The 23,714-nt window shown below is 36.0% G+C and overlaps 1 protein-coding gene across 2 annotated transcripts in view; it reads left to right on the top strand.

Moving 5' to 3' along the window:
* TBC1D5 (TBC1 domain family member 5) overlaps window positions 1-23,714 on the top strand; it is a 322,093-nt gene that overhangs the window by 188,065 nt on the left and 110,314 nt on the right. For both annotated transcript variants that reach the window (XM_086614565.1, XM_086614564.1), the window contains 4 exons: window positions 3,837-3,925; window positions 5,412-5,462; window positions 5,550-5,619; window positions 10,968-11,140. In XM_086614565.1, coding sequence (XP_086470691.1) covers window positions 3,837-3,925; window positions 5,412-5,462; window positions 5,550-5,619; window positions 10,968-11,140 — 383 coding nt within the window. The remainder of the gene's footprint in view (window positions 1-3,836; window positions 3,926-5,411; window positions 5,463-5,549; window positions 5,620-10,967; window positions 11,141-23,714) is intronic.

Raw genomic sequence — 23,714 nt, 5'->3', positions numbered from 1 at the left:
AATGAACGTTACCATTCATTAATCAATAACAGATCACCTCCAAGCTGCTCTCTCCACAGTAACCTGAATACAAAGCCCAAATTAAGGGGTTTGTCTTCGTATTCAGTATCCATCATGGAACTGGTCCCGTTCTCCTGAGAATTCCTCTGTCTCATTTGTCTCATACAAGAGCTATGTTTTCTATAACAATTACAACTCTTGACCAATAAATGAAAACTTAGACTTTCTGTCTGTCAATATCTGTACAGGACCCAATGTTTCTCTTTCAAAATGTTTCGGAAAAGTTCTAGTTCCTTGACAATTTACGTCCTTATAAATGCAAATAAAGTGTATCTGAAGTTTACAACATTTTATTGAAACTGCTACATAGCTTCAGCACATAGTCTTTCAAAGAAGCAATTGATAATTTTTGTTTAATATGCATATATGCATGAAAGTTGTCTTTGTAGTAGGGTTTGTGGATTTTTGACCAGCGTGAAGTAACATTTTATTTGATGAGGAAAAAGATATTTCTGTCCCTAGTCAAATGGAGTAGAATGTTGTGAAGCTGTATTACAGATTTTAAAGACAGAATCCTCACTGGGATCGTTGAATTTTTAAATAGCAGCTGTAAATATAAAATCTAAAGAGAATAGTATATTGTACTTAAGAATATGTAAAAATTACTCTTAGCATTCTTCTGTAAGACTGGTGCCAAAATTCTGGTCCTGGTTACACTGAAAAGCAATAGTGACAACCTAAATCACTAGGCTAACTATTGTTCGCTCATGATTTGCTTGCCCTTAGAGAAGTCAATATAATTTTGAAATGTATTGATTAATTTTTCGTTGTAGAAATACTATAATTCTAGTTTTCTTTCTAAACCATAGGCTGCATTATGAAATCAATATTCTGTTGAAGCTGAGAAGTTTCATAAAATTATCTGAGCTCTGTCAACTTATTTATTAACACTAAAGAGTTTTAGTAAACTGCAGCATTGAAAAAATATGCGTATGCATATTACACTGGTAGCTTTTCTTGCCAAGCTAAAAATCTCTAAACATTTGAAGTACTCTTGTAACTGAAAGATCAGAGGTATCTTTTTGAAATCCTGATATTTCATCATCTGTTTGTTTTGTTTTTGTTGTATGTGGGCAGCCACATTATGATTCTACTTTATTACAAATTTGATATATTATTATGTTGGAAGAATGCATGATGTGCTTTTATCTTTTATAACTAATTCTTATTTTATGTCCTCTTTCTTTTCCTTGAGCTTACATGTTTACAGCTTAGGTGATAATTTTATTAGATAGTCAAGTTTTTGGCATTTCCATTTTTCTTATATCATGTTAGTATATCAGGGCAATAAAAGATTAGACATAGAGCTGTTAATTAACTGAGGGCTGTGAGTATGCATGAAAGTACAGGTTATCTACAGTTTGTTTAAGTATTTTTGCCACTTATATTTATTGTCTAATCCTGGATTTATCTCCCTGTCTCCTTTATTCCTTTCCTTTGGTGTGACACTCTTGGTATGACCGTAAGACTTTCAGAAATCTAAAGTTGTCAATTTGTAATTTAAACCATATTGAGAATTTCACATCAGCTCTTGAAATCAAATGACTACATTGGGTTTAATTATTTTTTTTTCCTAACTGAGTTTCTATTTAGCCTTCACCTTTCAAAGTCCCTAAAGGTTCAGAAACTGGAAGAGAAAGAAAAACTCCAAACTTCAGTAGTTTTGCTGTCTGTAGCTTTGCCCAGTCAACTGACTGCTATTGCGTCAACCCTACAGTTGAGGCTATAACAGTCATCTCAGTCCTGAAGAAATTAAAAATTGAATTTCCTAGGATTTCAGTTGATTGCACACAGAGAAATTTTCAAACCTCTTTTTTTTTTTTAATTCAAAACTGCTAGGTATTGGAATTTTCTCATATGAACAGATAAGATTCACTAACTTGCATCAGAGCACACTCAAAATAGATAATAATCTAGAGAAGGCTTCCATGTCTACCTCTCTGCTCAGTTTGGACCACTTGAGAAAAATCCTCATTCTTTCCAATAAAACTTAAAGATTTTTAGTAGATAATGAATCTGATACATACGAAGCTGATAAGCTAACTTACTGATATTGAATACTCCTCAAATGCCACATGTAAAATCAGCTGATACACCAGCAAAGCAGCAGGGTGGCTGCACAAGGATGTAACTCTTTGATTGCTCACATCTGTCCATCACTGAAAGGGCTGGAAAAGCAAATGGAGAGGCTTGCTGGCTTGGAACTGCATGCATAAAAGTAGAACAACTCCTGTTTGGGGACCCATCATCTGACTCCCGGCAGCAGCCCGAAATGCCTAAGAGCTTGATGGGCCAGTCCCAGTGCTTTCTGCCAACAGGGTAGATATGATGGTCTTCCTGGCACCCGTGTCTGCACAGAGCATGCACCTGGAGCTGCGACTGAGGATCCACTGGGTGAAGTAGTTCCGCTTTTGAACTAGAGCTCTGTAGGCACCATGCTCTCCCTCCTACAGCCAGGGCATGGACTCCACCATGAGCAGGACCCAGCAGAGGCAGGCTGGGCACCTGGCAGCAAGCCCTGGTGTTTTTGGGCTGAGGTCAGGAGTTCTCTCCCCTTAGAGTGATCCCTGTGTCCAGAGGCAGCCAGACAGGTCTCAACCCTTCATCCCATGTCCCTTCCATCACCAAAGGGCTCACCTCACTTCTTTTGTATGGCTGCCACCCACCCCAGCCTGCAGGTTGCATAGTTCTTACCTGCCATCCTAGTCTACCACTGGGAGCCCAACTCTCCTGACATAACCAAATTGCCCAGTTGTAATACCCCAGATCATCCTTTCCCCTGATCTGATCTGAGGGAAGGGGCTGAATATCTGCTGAAGATGAGGTTTCATTCTGCAGGCTATAGTTTTACCTGCCAATGCATTGGTGCTTGCCAACTGGATTGCTTGTTTCCTGAAGCGGTTGCGTTTGCTCCTGCTAACAAATTGACAAGTCCCAGGTGAATCAAGGCAAATCAAGACTGCTTTTTTGTTCCTGATGAGCTCTGGGTAAAAGCACCAATGGCTGGCCTGGGTGGCCTAGCTGTGCTTCTAATACTGGCCCAAGTCCTCGACTATCCACCATTTTTTTCTGTTCCGATTCCTGCATGTTTTTATATTTTTTCTGTATCTTAATATAGATTGCATATGTAAGTAATAGTCTGTAATGGAATGGTACCAGGTCTCCTATGCATTGTGTTATAATGAGTAAATATTATTTTTAATATTGACATAACAACTTAAAAAAAAAAAAAAAAACACAACTCATTTTATTTCTTATATGCATAGGAATGCAAGTTGCATTTTCTAATTTCCCAGATAGCTGCCCTTGTCTCCTCTGAAGGCTACTGTTATGCTTTTATCTATGGATAAAATATTGGGTTTGGAACATTATCAAATAAAAAATAATTTTAAATTTTGTAATTTGTCCCTATTGCAGATCTTTGTACTGTGGATCATGATTGTAATTATCATAAATAAAATTCATATTTATGAACATAAATCTTGATGTAAACGTCCAGGTGCAGGGTTGCCTACCATTGCCAATTTGTCGTCTGTTGTGTTAGAAAAAGGGAGAATAACTTGCTTCTGTAAATTATAGAAGAATAAACACTTGGATTTAATCAGAATTTAAGATAAAAGCCATTGATAATTAAACCATTTTGTTAACAAAGTAAATAAATGTTCATGCTTTTCGTTAGTCTGCATCTAATATTGCTGGCTGCCTGATGCTGTGCATTAGGAACTATTGTATGACTGGAAAAATCTTACTATGCTTTTGCTTCTTTTTATGTTTAGGGTATGCATGAACTTTTAGCTCCCATTGTCTTTATCCTGCATTGTGACCACCAAGCTTTTTCACATGCCAGTGAAGCTGCACAACCAAGGCAAGCATTGTGTTTTATTTACATAGTATTAAAAATCCGCTTTCTTAAAAAAACAAATAAGTTGACTGGACTAGAACTTATACATATGTGTTCCTTAATTCTTTGTTTGTGATTGATAAATTGCTATCAGAAATTGTTGGATCTTCTTGCTTTGATGGGAATGTCCTTATTTCATCTTCGTTACTACAGCTTCAGAAAGGGGGATTAAAAGTGTAGACGTTGGCCCTTCACAAATATTAGCCAGTGAAAAAAGGGGAGGCAAGAAACCTAAGGAACACCTTCGTCAAAAAGCTTACATACCTACCTACCTACCTACCATTTCACCTCATTCTTATTGCCAGAAATGGTTTTGTTTTTGTTATTGCAGAGAGGAGACAGATTAGAAAAACACAGTCATAGAAAGGACATGTTACCAACGCTCTTTCCTCGTATCTTAGGAGACAAAAAAACTATGTAGACAAATTGTTGGGATTGATATTTCGTTCATCACCTGCAATGTTGTATCTGCAATCTCTGAGTATCCTTTGACTCGATAGTAACATTAAGTTTAGTTATTGATTCTCCATTTCACTCAAACTGTGTGCGTGCATGTAATCATACATATATGTATAAAATATTGCATCACACATGGTTGTCTGTCAACCAAATTCAGGCACTTTTTTTCTTGCCCTATATGTAAAGCTTTTTTTAAAGAAAAGAAAGAAACTAGTTGCCTTCTTGTATCACTTGTGATATTTGGATCATTTCTTTTCATTTATCTTTTTGCACTCTCTTTTGGAGTTCAGCAGCAAATAAGAGCCAATTTAGTTAATATAACCTCTGTTAGCACCCCTCAACGTGATTGCCCAGAGGCAGTTAAGCATGAGGATGGAGATTATTTACAAGTGTATGTTTTTATTCAATGCCTGCCCTTCAATATACTGAAATTACCTAGAAGATGCTCTTCAGTGCTAAGTAACTTAAAATAACCATGTGTTCTGCACAGCATTCTGTTCCATTGCCACCGAAAAAGTAGAGCCAAGCAGCAAAGTAGATGGAAAAGAGGTGCTGTCACTGATTAATTGCTGTTAAAGTACAATAAAAATACAGGCTATTAAAACAAAATAAATTAATGTTTTGATACTGCATATTTGACCAGTAACCATATTTTTTTCTGTTTGGGACAAACAGTGATTGATTGTGCAGCAATCAATTATTCTAGATCAAGCATATTCAAATAATACATTGTGACATTCAGTAATTTGTTATTTGGAATAATTAGATGGTTACTTCATTGTAGTGGAGACAAGGCAGCTAATTTGTTTTTGATCTTTATAAAAAGGAAAGACTTCATTTGTTCAATGGAGTTGCTCTTTTTAATTAAAAAGGCTAGTTTTCTCATTTGCACTTTATATGAAAGTTGGCTTATAAATACATAATAGTACATGCAGAACGCTGACCAAAAATAAACATTCACATTTGGATTGTTCACTGTTGCCTTTTTCAGCGAGGAAATGAAAGTTCTTTTGAATCCTGAATATCTGGAACATGATGCCTAGTAAGTTTCAACAACTCCTTTACATTTAATTTGCTCTTATTTGTAATACATTATTTAACACCAAGATTCTGCATTTTCCCCCTTCAGCGCAATGTTCACACGTCTTATGAAAACTGCAGAACATTGGTTTTCAACTTTCGAACATGACAGTCAGAAGGTAAATATTGCTCTAAAATATATTTATTTTATTTTTAAGCAAATGTGATTTTTAATATCAGTGAAGTAATTTGAAGCTAATAAGACGTCTTCTCTTAAACAACTTGATTAAAGCAGGCTCAACCAAGTTTACATTCTTTAGAAGTTCTTCAGAATTTGGTCATAAGCACTTGTGGAAAGTCTTCCAGCTGAGAGTTCCTATCTGTGAAAGATCGCTTGGTAATCAAAAGCTAAATGTGCAAATATGGGTTCTCCCATGTATGAGTGATGTTCTTGTGTAGCATTCGAAAGACTGCCTGCCATAGGCACATTTATGTGCCCAAAACCTGTGCAAATGTCATCTTAAATAAAGGCATTTAGGCAATGTTTAACATATCGAGGCTTGAATTGTTTTAAACTGTTTACAGTATAAACAATTTGCTGTGAAACCAAAACTTTAATCACAGACTGTCCATCAAAAGTCAGGGTGCATCTTCCCCTGACTTCATCACTTCATTTTCTTACTTTTTTTCTTCTTGAGCCCAAGGTATTCAAACAGAGGGAATCTGTGCCCTCAGATCTCCTGTGTAGCTCTCCAGACACCACTGTATTTAGTATCTTACTGCTTTTCATAGGGAAGTGTTTTCTACAGAACTCTTTTTTGCAGGGACCTTTTAGGGACCATCTAGTCCTTGCCTGTAACCATTTTTCATGCATGACATGAGGGATGATTCCCTCAGTCAATTGCTCAAGATTGCCTTTGAATACTTTTTTCCTGTCTCTTTCTCTGTTTACATTTCTCTTTTTTTTTTTAATTCTGAAAAATTATTTACGTGATGGAGTGTATGTAGAAGGCTCTAGTAAAACATAACCATATTACAGGTATTGCCAAGACTTTCAGTGTATTATATCCTAAAAGAGTTGTCCTCCAAGCTTAGTTCCAGCTTGATTTACTTCAGCATTTTTCACATAGATCATGGGGTGAGTATCTAGAGTTAACAAGAAATTAGTAAGAATTTGGTTTGTTTTGGATGTCCACGTGTGTACACCAAAACCTGTATTTGCAAATTGTAATTAGGAAGTACTAGTTTGAGAGGTGGTTTTGCTTGTCTGTTGAAGAAAAAGATGTTCACCAAAGACACACAAAAGCTTTTATTTTCTTTAAATGATTAAATGCATATCTGCATATATTATATTAGACATGAAACATAGGCATCTTGACCTAAGCTATCTACAGTTATAAATTACTATTTGGATAATTTTCAGGAGCTAAGGATAAAGCATATGAGATACAAATTTTATGAACTTATTACATAGTCGCTTTTATTCCAACAACAAAGCTGTGAGACGTTTCTATGAGTGTAGCTTTTCAGAATGTAGTGTATTCAAATGTATTTGTTCCAATTTCTGTGACAGAAGTGATAAAGTCTGAGGTTGTATTTTATTCTGAGAAATAACTAGGTCTGCTTACAGACTTGCAGTGCTTGGGTAGAAGGTGAAAGTTTACATTGCCCTTTCCAGTCCTTTTGTGGCATAAAAAATTAACAATGCAAAGCGCATGGATTAATATCTAGTTGTTTGTTCTTGTTCTTTGCAAACATGTATAATCTTTAATAATCCTTTCTTGTACATATGCCTTTTACAATCATGACTTTGAGGGTTGGCTACATAATCAAGTCTGAATCTTCACAAAGGAAGCAATGAAAGCATGTGCTCTGAGAGACATGTTACATTTTATAGCCTCTAACAGTTGGTTCCATTACTCCCAATTGCCATTAGAGGAGCTTCTCCAGCTACTTCGTTCCCTAGTGGTTAATGAGAGAAATCTGTCCACATTTTATACTTCTGCTATGTCCTAGCCTCTCTTTACTGCGGTAGCATTTGTTTCTTAAATGCGTGAATATATAAATTGTATTAGAATCGAGTGCCAGCCATTCCAGTTCATGTTGTGGTAGGTAATGTTTTGTGGCTGGATTTGGTGGCTCTGTTCCAAATACTTGAATCTAAATTTTTCAGCTGCGTTTCACTGGTATCCATATTGAAACCATTCTTAGAGGTGAATCTGATGCTCTCCTGTAAACAGTATAGCACATCTCTGAGCCGGCCCTCTTTTTGTCTTTTTGTTGTGAACCACCTCCCCTTGGGATTGATCATTTATATTTTGTGCTAGGAGTAGGTGACTAAACCCGTGCACTCAAGTATTTTCCAAGACTTAGAAGCTCACAAGAAGAAAACGTGTGTTTTGTCTCACATGGCAACTTAATATATAGCGAGTATGGGCAGGAACGCGGTGTCATGTGGTCCACTTGGCTTCTGTGCTTTAGTCATTTCTAGTTAAACATTTCGACGACTTGGTTGTATCAGCTTATTTGAACATCTTTCTGTTTGGGCTGTTTCTTTCACACCAACTGATGTGATTTTTTTGAGCAATTGCAACTAATTAAATGTATTATCGTTTTCTCAACCAAATTGCGCGAGAGGTGACAACAGACATATCATATGCCCCCTACTCATCCACTGAGCTTCTTGGTGGAGCACACCACATCAGCAGGCATGGATAGTCAAGGCATTGATTATTGATTGCAACTGCTGTCCCTACAGATTCTGTCATACTTGGAAGATTTCTGTTAATGAAGTTAATTTCTGAGATGGTGATGAACTGCATTTTGATGGATACCATTTACTTATCTCATACTTTTAAAAATGGCAAGCCAGCATATATTATTTGATGCACTTAGCTGTGTTGATAGTCAGTCAGTCTGACAGTCAGCAATGTGTCGGTGCTGCATTATGCCAAGGTGGACAAATGCTGCAAGTGACAAAGAGCTCCAGTTTTGGCACTCCTCCGTAAAAGGAAGCTTGCATTAGTTTTGATATTCAGAATCTTTTGACACTTGAGCCAGTGTTTAAGAGTCTGTCTTCTAATTTTGTAAAGATGGCTTTAAACCCACAGAAAACTAATGATGTAAAGGCTAATCTGAGTAACTAGCTATTCTTCTCATGTTACAAGTTCAACTAAGTAGAAAGATTATAATGTTGAGATTTCTATACAAAAATCTATGTGTATAATCAAGAAAAGCTTAAAAATACAGATCTTTTGAGTCATCAGAGTTATGAGTGCATGCAGTGGTCAAGCTGAAGTTAAACTCAACTTGAATAAACCAGAATAAAGTTCATACTGCTTATGTGTGCCAACTGATGAAACATGCAGGGTCCATGAACATGTAGAGTTACAGATTTTATGATTAGTTTCAAAGATAAATTGATATGTTTATGCAAAAATTACTATAAAATGGCACTTAACATTAAGGCATTGTTATCATATCATACTTTAGGAGTGTTTTTCTATATGGATTAGGAGGAAATTAGTGGATAGCCTTTTTCAGTATTTTGCATTCTAGCATACAACCAAGAAAATAATGAAATGGGTCTGAAGCAACAATAGGAAATAACCATACAATGGAAAAACAAAAATCAGGGTAAAAAGAAGGTTGCTTGATTTGGTAATAAAGAACTTAATAGAATAATTAAAAAACGAGGTAGGAGAAATATCCTTTCTCAATGTACCTGCAGCTGTGAAGAGCTTTAGTATTTAAGTTGCAACATTTCTTATTAGCCCCTAAGATGCTAGGTGTTTTATTTTAAATTTGTATTTGGTAGAACAGAAAAGATTTTGAATGAAAGGATGCAATTTCAGTGAACTTTATTTGACAGTCTGAGGGAGCTTTTATCAAGCAATTTGCTAGGGCATCTTAAATGAATGTGTCTTGGTACCACAATAGCATGGCAAAACCTCCACACTGTAACAGACAGATCAGTCCCTTTGCTGCAATTGCCATAACAAAGCAACAATTAAGCATATTTTAAGAAACAATTTATAATCGATCAGATCCTTAAATAGAAACATTTTACCTGAAATCACTGAGCAGCACCATGTAATATTTTCTGCAGAACAGAAATGGAATAATTAAAAAAACCTCAAACATTTCAAGCAAAGGAGATGAACATAAAAATAGGCTTTTTGCTAGAAATTAATAATTGTTTGCTGCCCACTTGAATATTAAACCATGCTGTAAATGATTCTGAAATAAGGGTACTTCTCTTCCTTCCTCTTAAAATGCTGATGCAGAGAGAATAGTGTTGAAGAGAGAGTATAACCATAGGAAACAACCTCAAGGATAGATTATACAAAAACCAAAACAAAACAAAAAAACTTGTTATTGAATGTTTAAAATAATGTGGTTTTCACTATATTGAACCAGGTGAATTTGTCTTTCAACAGTTTAAGCTGTAATGAAGTCTTCTGAAAATATTAACCTTTTGACCTTGATAATGCTTCTCTATCAATATACTGAGCAAAAGGGTAGAAAAACAATAACTGTTTTTTAAAGTGAAGCTTTCAGGTCAGAGAGCCATGACGACAGATTGCAACAAAGTCATTGAAAAATCTTCTCTTCTTGCTCTTCCAATTTTCCTTGTTTTATAACTTCAACATTGCTCCTGACAGTTTAATTCTCCATTTCCCTTTCCCTAATCTTTCTCTTGATAGGTTCAACTTTTTCTTTTTTTATTTCCCATCCTCCTTTTTACATGTTTTCTATTCAATGGAGTTCACTACTTGCTGCATTTCTTTCTAGCATTCTGTCTCTTTTTCAATACCACTTCACTCTTTTGCAAGAAGAACAGATTTAAAGCAGTATCAGGTTCAGGGATGCTAATACTCCAGTAGTTTTCTTTTTCTCTTTTCACTTGGTGTGTGTCGTGTTCTAGATCATGACATAGTTTGCATAGCCTTTAGGTCCAACCAACTACCTTCTAACTGTCACATTCATCTCACTGTTCTATTTCTTTTCTGTTCTAAAAGTTTTCTGATGCTTTATCAAAGTCGTGTAGATTTTGAGGTACAGCCACCAGATTTTCTGTATGAGGGAAAGCTGTTTAGAAAGGATTGTTCAAGAATAAGTTACTTCCTATTTGGTATGCAATTTATTGTCCTCTGAATGCATATATTCTCTACTAACTTACATTCATCTGCTTTGCTCTGAACTGACTCAGGCTGCTGATATTAAAGCTAAAATAAAGCTGTCAACACTTTGTCAGAGCATGAAAAGTAAAGCATGCACGTAAAAATTGATGTGCAGAACAAGGGGATGAACCTTGGCACTCCTGGGAAAGGGAATCCCACAATACTGTCCACAGAAGTGGATGCTTGAGATTCCTCTTTTGCTGGAAAAGAAACGAGTTATTAATATTTTAATTTTTATTTGAAAGCCAATTATTAAACCAAAACAAATCTCTTGTAGACAATTCCTTTAGACAGTAAGGCTTCATGGGATGTTCTTTTTTTCCCTTTCTTTTCTGTGTCTGCAGGAGAAAGATGTGATGATTACACCTATGCCATTTGCAAGGCCACAGGACTTAGGCCCATCTATTGCTATTGTAGCAAAGGTAAACCAAATTCAGGATCATCTGCTGAAGAAACATGATATTGAGCTGTACATGCATCTGAACCGACTGGAAATTGCTCCACAGATTTATGGGCTGTAAGTGTTTACAAAGCATTATTTAATTTAATTCCTTTTATTTTTCTTGCGTTTTATTTGGACTTTTTTTTTCCTTAAACTTAGGATTAGTAGAAAGGGACTAAAAAGGAATACTTATCTCTTAGAAGTTATTTGATTGACAGCATTACAGTAAATGACACCCTACTGTTGTATTTGTGACAGTGGCATTCTCAGTGCAGATGAAGTCTGTTCAGTACATATTAGAGATCTTGATGAAGACTCCCAGTGCAGTGGTGAAGTAGATACTGAATCGAGTACCTGTTCTACCTGTGATTTTCCTATGAGAAGAAACGGGATAATAGGACACGAAGAAACGGGATAATAGGACACGAAGAAACAGGATAATAGGACACAAAGAAAGGGAGAGGGAGAAAATTATTAACATAAAATGGTTTATTTACTTATTTCTATCACCAATTCGGTATCAGTGAACATACTGCTATTGCAGTAATGAGGTTTTGGATACTGGTAATAAAGGTGTGGTGGGGCATGTTAAAAGTTAAGGCAAGGAGATAATAAAGTGTGTGTATGCAGAGTCAGCGCAGGTGGTCCTTTTTCCATTGAGCTGGCTTAGACCTGTTCAGCTGATTGTGTACTGTGTGCCCCCATTCCAGGGGGCTGATTGGGTCAGATGTGACTTTGAATGTAGCCTTGTCCCCGTGTTTGCACAGCAGCACATCGAGACCAGTTACGGCTCCTATAGTAAGTCTGGGTCAATACAGAGCATGCAACTTGGACGAAACATGAGTGACTGTGAATTGACTGTGGTTTTGAGGAAGAATTTTGCCTTCATCGTCTGGAATTCTAGACATTCAATTCATTTTGATCATTCTTTAACGAGTTGGCAAGCCATATGTGCAGTTGAAGTGACAGAAAAATGACACTTTTAATTTTTTTTTTTACTTTTTGTGATGATTTAAAATAAGGTTGGCTTTGCCTTAAATGGAAAAAAAAATCTTCATTTATAGGTGTGAATTTCCAAATGTAATTGTGAATTAGATTTAACAACTCAATGGAAAGTAGAGAAAGGAAGGGAAAAGATGACTGTGTAAATGTCACACCATAACTGCAATACTTAACATTAAAGTCTAATTTGATGTTATGGTAAAATGGAAAAAAATGCTGAGACATAGTATACCCTCAAGAGAAGAGTTGAACTAAGACAAAGTAGTAGTCCTAGACTTAGAAATAACATATCTTAGGAAGACAAATGTAATTCTACAAAGCTTATTTAAATAATTTTGATAGGAATGTGTTACAGGGAGAGGAAGAATTAGCCAAGTAAACTCAAGGTATTAAAAGTATGAAGAGGACAGATTGTCATATTACAGGATTTTTTTCATAGTGTAGAGCTGTGTGTTTTCTTAATACCTTCACTAGTCTGGAAAAGAAAGCAACCATCCCTAATAAACTTCAGGGGTAGTAATGAATAAGTAAGCAGTATAAACATCAAGGAAAACAAGAAGACAGTGTTTCTTTTTTATAAAGGCTTATGAAAACACACAGAAAGTAAAATAAGATAAACCTCAGAAATTTGCAAACAGATATTTTGGGGCAAAAATAATTTGTACTGTAGGTATTCACTTCAGTATAAGATTTTGCCTTTCAGGAAGAGAAATAATTGAAAGAAAAAATTAGACTTTAGATCAAAACATAACATTATAATAACAGAAGAATGATGCAGTCTGGTGTGGCATAAATGGAACTGAATCTGAATAAAGAAATTTACAGTTAAGGGAATGAATTATGAGAGAGAGCTTCAGGCTGACTATCAGGAAAACCTTACTAACAGGGAGCTGTTAGACTGTAAAATAATATATCAAAATTAACAAAGGAAAAAACATCAGAATATTTTAAAGATAGGCTTTGAAAAGCTCTCAGAAATGGATAGTATCATAGAGACTGAGTCTGCATTGGCAGAAGAGGAAAGTAGGTTGCCTGTGAGGTCATATCCTTCTCTGATTTCTGGTTTAATGCAGAGGACAGGAGAAAAAGAAAGGGAAAGCAATGTGACTGTGTTGTATTATTCTCACCTTTAATGATGTCTGAACTCTTCAGAATAGTAATTTCCAGTATTGAGCCAGCTGACAGTCTCAGATGCTGGATCTTTTCCTGTATTTAACATTTCTTGAACTAGAAACAGCATTTCTTAAGCATAATAGGTTATTAATAATTGCTAAACATGACCCAAGTGCAGAATTCATGTGAGCTTTTTGTTGAAATTTTTTGTTTTGCTGAAGTTTGTTGGATTTGCCAATAATAAATATTCATCTGTCAGCCTTGATGTCACTCAGAAAATATAGAAATGGTAGAAGAAAGATGGCAAACTTCCCTCAAAAGATGTTGTGGTGCTTCTGATGAAACGTATCAATGCGAAAGGCTTGTATTTAGTGGCAGTATCCCCTAGACTGAAGAAATTATATAGTTTACTTCTTTAAAAATATGGTATTTTATACTTTGGCATGCTTCTGTAACCTTCTGGGGCAAGGTAGAAATAAGTCTAACTTACTCTTTGTATTTTCATACAATTGATTTCAACCTCTGATGTTTAGGAATAGTTTTTATTTTTCAAACACTAGCAAGACTTGTTCTGCTGGGAGGTCAGGTACTCTAGGCTGTTGTACATTTCTGTGGCCAGAAACTGTACTTTAAAATAAAATGTGGTTACACACTTCTTGAAATTATGCTTACCTGCTTACCAGACCAGTTTTAAACAGGCATTTCAGTACATGTGGTACGACTCATTAATTTTGATTGCCATCCAGTGGTGCAAAGGTTTTATGCTGGTTTTGTGGAAAAGTATACTCATTATAGCATTTATCATACCAATATGAAAAATATTTAGTTTTTTCTTCATCAGTTAGTCCTCTGCAAACCAGAGTGTCATTAGCCACAGCCTGGCATGCCAGGCTGCACGCTGGGAGGTGTTTCCAGTTTAAAAGAAATCCTCTTTTTTTCTGTGTAATTTACATTTTGTGAAGTTTTAGCTCAGGGGTGTGGATTTGTCTTCTGGAGGGCATCAGCAAACAGACTTTGCATTACCTGGCTATCTCGTTTCATTGCTGATCAGAAAGATAACCCTGTCAGGTATGGCAAGGTGTACTAGGGTCCTGGCTATGCCATACTTCTGTGCTCTGGTTGTTCTAGTTGTTGTCATATACAGTAGCAGCCTTAGCACAGGAATTTCTGTAGCTGGGAATTTTGTGAGAGTGCACATTCATTCCCTTGCAGTCAGCCACTGCGTATCCCTGTGGTAATTATTCAACTGCTATTAATACCAGCCGAAATGGAACCAGCAATGCAAAGATAAAGGCTTTGTGCTTTATCATTCTTCAGTCTTCTTTATTTGTCATGTCTCTAGCTTGTTTTTAGACCCTAAGATAATGTTTTTCAGAAGAACATTGTTTCACGTTCCTGGTAGCACTGCGAATTGCATAGAACTGTATGCAAACTGTAATACTTATCATATCTAATTTTGTACTTAGTAAAGCACAAGAATGGTTTGAAAATAAAATGAAATTAATTACATTAATAGTTCAGTGACATGCTTCCTGATAATAAACTTTTTTCTAAATAAAAACAAAAAAAATACTAAGATTGAACAAAAAGATTGGATACTCTGAAGGGTTGACAGATTGAATATTCAGTGTAATTGTAAAATTAGATGAGTTAACAATGATTAATGTCCTAGATTAAATGGTATTCTAGTGTTAATTTCTTTGACCCTTACATCTAATTCATGTTAAAGTACGAAATAATTATTGCAAAACCATTCTGCAGTTTCTGCACTGGCCAGCGTTTGCAGTGGCAAATTAAGCAGGTTGTGCTCTCAGCCTGAGAAAGGACAAGGTTTGAGGAAAGTCTTCATATATCTGTATTTTAGGAGATTTTCTTCCATTTGTAGTAATTTGTGGTAGAGCATTTCTTTTACATTTCTTTTACATTTCATTGAAAAGATGAATCAATTGGAAAAGTCCCACATAATATCATCATTACTACTTTATTTTATTTACTGTGTTTCAAAGTGAATTATATTGCATCAAATGAAATTCTGATAGAACCTCATGCAATAAGTAAAGCCAGATCATGTAAATATATATGATACAGTTGTATAGAAATAATGCACACAGAGATAATAACAAGGCATAAGTGTAAAAAGCTTTATTTAAGAACAAAAATTAACTGTTGGCATAAACTCAGTAGCTTCTGCATCGTAACACTGATGGCAGAGTTATATTAGTTAAGCAAACTCTTTCTAAGCACATATCCGACAGACAATAAAGCGCATGCAGAAGTGAGCGTAAATATTTCATGATAGCCTAATCTCAGTACAAGAAGGCCTTCTTGGAGCTTTCGGTGCCGATGACTTTGCCTCCTGCTGCCACTCTGCTTTGTGATGATCAATCAGATAGACATCCTGCCTACTGCAGTTCGAGATGCAGTTTCAGCCCTTTAGGCTGATACCACAATTATACTTCAGGAAGAAGCCTATCTCATGAAGCAAAGAAAAAAAGAGAAGAGAAGGATGCAAACCAAGTTACAGGGTAACTAGGCACAAGTGTAGATTTGAAGATAGCATTAGAAAGGTTATGTTACAACAAAGTCAACAGCAGATGTGCTGCTCCACCATTACTATTCTTAGCTGCTTTGCTATGAGCGCAGCTGTGAGGCATCCACCTGTTTTAGTTTCTCTCCTATGCCATTATGGTACCAGGCAAGTATTCTTTTCCATAACCATATTGGTCTCTGGAGGGAGAATTTAAAGGATTTTACCTGTGCAATGAAGGATCATAAATCATATTCATTGTATCAAGAAAAAAAAATTTAAATCCTGCCAGTCATCAGAATAAGAAATCTTGATGATCTCCAGAAAAAGTAGATCAAAGATCAGTCTTGCTAAGGAGGACTTTATAGATCATCCAGGATGCCAGGCTTAATTTTGGATTGTCAGACTTCACAAAAAAAAAAAAAAGAGAGAAATAATGTATGACACAGGCCAAACCAGTTACAGTTCCTCTGTAGTTTTTAATCTAGTGTCATCAATTAATTGGACAGAAATTACAATGAAAGCAACTTTGACCTATTTTGCATGTAGTAGAGGAAACACCAAAATCTAGCCTCGCTATTAAAAGAAATTAGTATCTTGCAATGGCTGAGACTAACCAAATACAAAGTCTTTCTGAACAAAGTAATAATTCTCATTTGAATTTTCAGGACCAAATTAATCCTGAAATTAGTAACTGGTGTTGCTGTTGATTTCAAGTAATTATTTCCTGTTTGACTTAAACAAAGCATTACATGTAAGGTGGATTTTAATGGAATGTAAATCCTAGCTTGTCTGCCAGTAGAGGGCTTGCTAAGGATTTAATGCCAGATGAACAGACCCTTCTAAGAAAGGATTTCCATCCACTGTTGGTCCCACAAATTAAGAAGAGATACAGTCTACTGGAGTTTTAGATAAAGCTTTTGAGGGCTGACTCAGACATCTGAAGACTTTACTCTGAATTCTATCTTGCATAGTTAAAAAAGTACTGTAAGAAGAAACCCGTAAGTTCAAAGTTAGGTGACAGAAGAAAACACATCTGAAGCTAATTTAGAAAACTACAACATATTTTGATGGACAGAGGGATTGCTTCACCTACTGTTGACATACCAGTTGTATTGTGATGGTTCACTATCTCAAGTGACTTGCTCTGTGCAAATAAATGTGGACGATTCTTGAAGCATCAGGGTAGGGGATATCTTACTTTCAGGCAGGAAGCAAATCCTACTCAACTCTAGAAGCTGCTTTTCTTCTGTTTTGAAATGAGACTACTCACCCTTTTCTTGTTCTTACATGATAGATACCTGTTGCTCATTGTTGAGTTTCTCAAAAAAGCTTTCTGGTTCATTGATTGAAAAAATGTATTTATATTATACCACTTCTTGTTGTGTATTAGGTTGAAAATTATAGTAGGATGAACTTTCAATTTTATCCTTTTTCTCTACTGTCACAAATAGTATTTTAGTCTTAATTTAGACTTAAGATTTTAACATATATATAAGGTAAAAGCCCACTCTATAAACAGAATGAAGGATTGGTTGAGGTGTCAAAAGTGTTCATTGGAGTTTCACTCTCCTGCTGCATAATTATGTGCTGAGATGATAATGAGTAGTACTGGATGGCTGTGAGAATGGAATGCAGATTTGTCATTATGTTGCTCCTTGATGCAGGTGATGTGCTTCCCATATGAAGTACATGGAATTATCTTTATCTGGGAAAGAAACAAGCAAGAAAGGTTCCATTTTGACTTTTGTCACATACCCTTAAAAAAAACCCCAAAACAACACCACATTTGGTGGCATTAAATGTAAGTAGGCTTAGAGACCAGTGGATTTGAATAGAATAAATATCTTCTGAAACTTGTGATGAATTTAGTAGGATTATATACTGTTGTTTGAGAGGCTATCTTTATCTTTTCTTTTACTTTTGTAGTCAATAGCTGTTGACTCTAAAAGCTGAACAATGAATGGAGAAGTTCTACTCTAGTAAGGAATTTAAGGTGTCATATATCAAATATTTACTTCTCCTTTGCTTTCTTTATACTTAAATCACATCAGCTGTTCAGGATAACCAGTATTGTTTAATTTAGTGCATCATTTTGTTTCTTTCAATGACACAGAGCTTAGTGTAGAAAACTCATGTTGGAAAATGGTACAGAAAAGGCAATAGGTAAGTCAAGTAACGGCTGCAGAAGGCAATTATCTCAGCATATGCCAAAAAAATTAAACTGCACTAAAATGCCCATGTTAACATGATGTTAGTAGGCAAAATACAGCACTTCAGAATTAAGCACTTGCTAGCAACCAAAGCATTTCCCATAGAATCCAGGCCTATGGATAATTCATGTTTTGGTTAACCAGTGATTCATACTCACTGCTTATTCTTACCTGGTCTATCTGAATCAAGTTAGTGTGGCCATGCAAACATATGGTACTAGCACGCCCTTTATTTTTCTGCGAAGACATACCTTTGGAGGTGATGATAAAGTAATGAGAGAACTATGTGTACCATCCAGCAGGGAAAGATCATCCTGTCATGAGTCTTTAAGACAAAAGCCAATACCTAAAGATAGTATGAAGGCTAATACAGACAGAATGTAGCTCTGAGAATCTTTTGTTTCTTTTGCATCATCTCAATGCACATAAAAAGGAGACACCCAAAAAGGAGCCTCTGCTAAAATACAAAGAGAAGCCTCAACAAGAGCAATGGCAAGAGATAGTAAACACAATTTAGTGACTGAATTGTAAAATTTAAAAATTATGCTGTCATCTTTAAACATAACTGGGATCAAGTGGGTAGTGCAGATAAGTGAATTTAGTTTGAAATCTTTAAACAAATGAGCATGAAATACTTAAATGCAAAGCTGTGGGATGTCAACTTCAGGGATAGCACAGACTTCCATCTGAGTCTCCCTCGGCCTAGGAGGACATGTTAATCACCTAGCTCTTCAGGGTTATTTTCATCTGAGTCCTTGGTTTTAGAAAATTGTATCCTGAAACCACAATTCATCCCTAATGAAAATGTTGTTGAAAATCAGTGAAATAGTAATTCTGTAGGAATACGGCCAGTCTGCATTCTCTAGAGGTGTCTGGTTGCCCAGTGGAGTGCAGTTGATATGGAAAATGAAAGGCAGTATCGCATCAGCATTTGGAAAAATGCTTCCTTTTTGCTTTTTCTCCACACAAAAGTAATAGTTCACCAGGTAGTCAAGTTAGTTCGCTGCAGCTTGTTTCCACTTCAGATACTGAGCGTAGTTCTTGGATAGGCATTTCTACCCCTATGGTCAGTGGTCTCTCCCCCTTCAGTCTAACTAAATGTTACAGACTGAGGTGAGGGGTTTGGGAGTGCCCTGTTTTTGGCTGGGTCAAAAGAGTTAGTTTTTCTTTATAGTAGCTAGAATAGCTACTTTCCCCCAGGACGAGGTAGAGGGGCAGGGAAGGTGATGGATTCTGCAGACAAACTGTATAATTCAGATTATATGTTCTGAGTCTTCTCTGACAGTTGTTTTATGGGGAGTGCTTGAGTTGAATAAATACACAGCAGCGTCGGAAGTGCGTGCAACAGGAAAAGGTCCTGCCCTGAAATTAATACATTCAACTGTCCTAACTTTTAAAATGGGTGACCTGGATAGTAGTTCTCCATGACCTTGTGAACCTCTTTCCAACATCTTGCTAGAGTTGTAGAAGCTTCAGCAATAAAATAAATCTTGTTCCAAATAAGTGCATGCCTTGAGTATCTTTTCTGCTTCTGATGTGGTTTTGAGCAAGAATTTTTAAAAGTATCCTATGAAATATTAAAGCAAGTCAGCCATAGCCGAAGAATAAAATCCATTAACACAGGTCACAGGAATAGGTTGCTCAAGAGTAGTGCTGTTAATTAGGGTGTACAATTTTGTGTAACTTTTGCATATTGTATGAATTCACAATATTTTAGTCTAGGTAAAGAATGAGAAATTATGTTTGAGAAACGTGTCTAAAACTAGAATTATTTTACCAAAGTAATACTGTAAAATAATGAGACTGTTTCATCACCCCTGTTATCACAGAATGTGATAGCACAAGACCCTAAAGGGTTAAGTTATATAACCTAGCGTAAAGGCCCTACACATTTTAGCAAGAAGCAAAAATCTGTGCACAACACTGCAAAATAGAATTGCCTAGTGAAAAAGAACAAAAGCAGACAAGAGTAGGAGCTGGTTTCAAATACATGTTTTGAAATCAATGAATGAGACACACTTGCATTTTTACAGAAAGCCAAGGGTGCTGCTCTTCTATTTTCTTCCTCTGAAAACACTCAACATACCGTTTGCAGCTTGATACCAACTGCTGCTGCTGACTTCCTTGAATTTCCAGATAGCACTGTTTATAAGGAAAGATGGTAGTGGATGCACCTAGACCTTGTTATTCATTATTGAATATATAGACAACAGGACAATACTTCTTCCCAAATTTCAAAGCAGCAAAATGACATCACCCAATATAACATCAGCTTGGGAAGTGGACGAGAGAGCATCTCCTTTCACACGCCTTTACATTGGCATGTGTAATTTATATTAATCTGCTTTTATTTACTTCTCATCATCTTGTTTGAAATTAAGACCATGTTAGCATGCTTTCTCTGATTAGCTTTATGTAAATTTTTTTGTCCTTGAAATCTGAAGAAGCATCCAGTACAGTGATCTTTGAATGCCACATGAGCAATGTATTTTGTGTTGCTCTTGGTATTGAGAAAGGGGAGAGAGAAAAGAGATTTCATATTTTTCTGTCCTTTAAGTTTGTAATATGATGTAATAAAATATAATCTAATGGAATGCCTCGTACTTCTGATTGCTGTTACTCCTACTAATAATGCTACTAATTTTTTATTAGCAGAGGTGGAGAAGTTTATGAAAAATATTTGGATACTTTGGATAAATCTGTACACATACACGTGTGCAATGTAGCATTAGAATAACTGTGTAATATGTTTCATGCTATTAAATATCTTTACAGTGCTTAAATCAAAATTCCAGACAACATCTAAACACAGTCCTTAGTTGTTTACAACTTACATCAAGAATGTTGTGTGAGCTGTTGGAGTTTAAGCTCAGGCCTTGCGGTTTATTCCATTTCTCCTAACAAGTACACATGGGAATGACATGCAATATCAGGTGTTGGGGTTTTTTAACGATGCACATACAGTTAGCTAGAAATATATAGGACATCTCGAATCAAAGAGTTCTCCCTATTGTCTTACTTATCTATAAGAGAAATCACAAACGAGGAATCAGGCGATAGAAGAAAAGAAATAATTCCCACAGAAAGTTTGCAACATGCAATGTGCTTAATATCTGGAAACGTTAATGATGACACATTTACATTTGTATAGACTGAACAGTAGAAAAGATAATGGCATCTTTGACCTTAGCAATTCATATATTAATATTATTAGTTTGAAATATAAAGTATATTGAAAATTTGTTTAAAACAATAGAAATAGATTTAATTCTCCTTTTTTTATTTCAATAACTGTAATCATAAAACCTATTTAATGATGTAATATCATATCTCACCAAAATACTTAGTTATACATCCTGCTTTACTGTACTTCTGAGCTCTGGGACTCTCCAACCAAAACACATCTCCTGATTTATCTTCTGTCTAAACTATTCCTTACATTATGACTCAGTGCTACAGCCTTTGATAATCCCTGTGACTTCGTGAGACAGCTGTGTTACATTGTGTTTAAGCAGTACTAAACCTTTAAACTTTAAACGAATATTTTTCTTCTTGGAGGTATAAATAGAATAAGTAATAAGCATCTGTGGGATATGCAATTAATGTCACTTGTGAGGAAAGACCTTCATGATGCACTTGGGTTTTGGCACTCTTAAATTATGAGCTCTTTACTACACTCATGGGATAAATTCCATATCCCCCAGATGCTTATTATGTATCTTCCATCTCCCTTAATTCCTATTAGCTGGATTAGTAGTTGTTGTGATGTTGAGGTTTGTGGTAATTTAACTAGGGTGGTTCTCAGTGATCAATAAATAAACTTCAAAAGTTTAGTAATTTTTATTTTCTAGCAATTCCAGTGTGTATAGCTGTAACAATTGCCATTAAATGCTGGTTATATATAAAAAAAACTTTGGTCAACTGTGCACATTAGTGTATCCGTTACCTAAATTTCAAAAAACAAGCAAATAAATAAAGACAAAATATTTCAATAGCAAAGAATGGGCTGAATTACAAGGTTTTGGGATGACCAAGACAGGAGTATTACCTTTAGCATCCGCAAATCTTAAAGAAACCTGTTCACATAGAGAATAGATATTTTGTTGTCAAATGACGATATTATTAATGTTCTAGTCACAGTCATTATCTGGAGAGTTTGTCAAACTGGTACAGAATAGCCTAGATTAGTTATCAACTCAGGACCAAATAAGATTTTTAAAAGACTCAATAAAGTCCAGTGATTAATTGTTATATATTCTGATTCATGCCTATCCCATTTTATCTAATTTAATAAAAGTCTACAATGATGATTAATCCTTTCACACCAGCAGTTGCTGGTACATCCATTACATGTCCAATCTGAATTCCTCTGCCAAGGAGTTAACTACTATTTTGAACTCGGTGTGAAAAATATCATTATAAATTTCATTAACCTGATCATCAAATTTAAAAAAGTCAACTCGTAAAATCCATTACTACATATCATGCATCGAAGATTAAAAACTGGTCCTCAGTGGGCAGGAATAGCCAGGATTTAATTCCCACAGCATATGTTTAAAGTGCTCATATGACATTATTGTATCTGTAATTATCAGAATTTTATGTTTATTAACCCAAGTGAATTAAGAATCTTGTTTTGCGTAAAATTTAGCATGCATGTTAATTGACCGTTAATTCAGAGCGTATCAATGTATATGTAATTCCTACAAATGCAAAGATATTTGTTTAGCATATTGTAATAATTTTCGCAGTTACAGAATTGCCTTCCTTTAATTTTTCCTTCTCAGATAGAATAATTTACTTCTTCAGTGCTTCCAGTTGGCTATCTTTGTGTGAATCCCCATGGGTGGCATTGATTTAAATCTTACTTCAAGTAGTCCTTCTGGGGGAAACTTGAAGTATTTCATGTTTGCACTGTATCTCAACTATAACTAAGTCTTCGTCTTCAATAAGACGTTTTTCCAACTGTAACACTATTTATTCTTTGCTTCCACTTGGCCCATCCGTAGTTAGATCCAAGAGAGACGCGCCTCTACACTGCACGTTAGATGTGCCTTGGCATAGAAATAGGCACAAAACCTCACAGTGGCATGGGATTCGGGCCTGGTTCATTGCTTATTCTTATCAAGGTTGCTCAAAATACATGTTCAGTAACCGCATGAAAAATGTGTTGCCGGAGACTCCAGAGAGGCCTCTTTTTCCCGTCCGTTTGGGGGCTTTGAATGCAGGTTTTGGTGCCTCTACAGGCTGCCGGGTCATCTGCGTTGTAACTGTTCCTACCGGCTAAATGTTTTTAAAATAGTGTATGTAATGCACCATAGGGGGGAAAAAAAAAAAAACACACAGAAAATAGCTGGGACAGAGAGCCTTTATCACAGTCTGTAAAAAACGGATTATTTTTCACTTGTGGCTGTAAAATGCAGTCCTTTGGTGGACTCCAGACAGAGGGATAAAAGTCACTTGGTTTGAGAAAACATGAACGGCGGGGGTTTTACCAAACCAAAAACGCCGTTGTTTTATTTTTTTTTATTTTAAAAAAAACCCTAAGCTTGAAAATGCACCTCCCTCCCAAAAGAGCTTTTTGACTGCAGGATTCCCCTGGGCTTCAGGCATAAAATGGAGACATAACAGGTGCCGGATGGCGACGCTCCTGTGAGCAGCCGACTGTGGCTTCAGCCTTCTGCACTTGGCACGGCCATAAGCTGAGGTATTCCAGGCTATCACAAGTATTATTACGTACTGCAGGGAGCCGTGAGGCTTCACTGCTCGTGTGGCTTCACCTTCCACGTTCCTC

The sequence above is a fragment of the Tauraco erythrolophus genome, chromosome 7, assembly GCF_009769465.1.
Source record: "Tauraco erythrolophus isolate bTauEry1 chromosome 7, bTauEry1.pri, whole genome shotgun sequence".
Lineage (NCBI taxonomy): Eukaryota > Metazoa > Chordata > Aves > Musophagiformes > Musophagidae > Tauraco > Tauraco erythrolophus.
The sequence above is the reverse complement of the archived record's forward strand: the minus strand, read 5'-3'. Positions and strand labels throughout refer to the sequence as shown.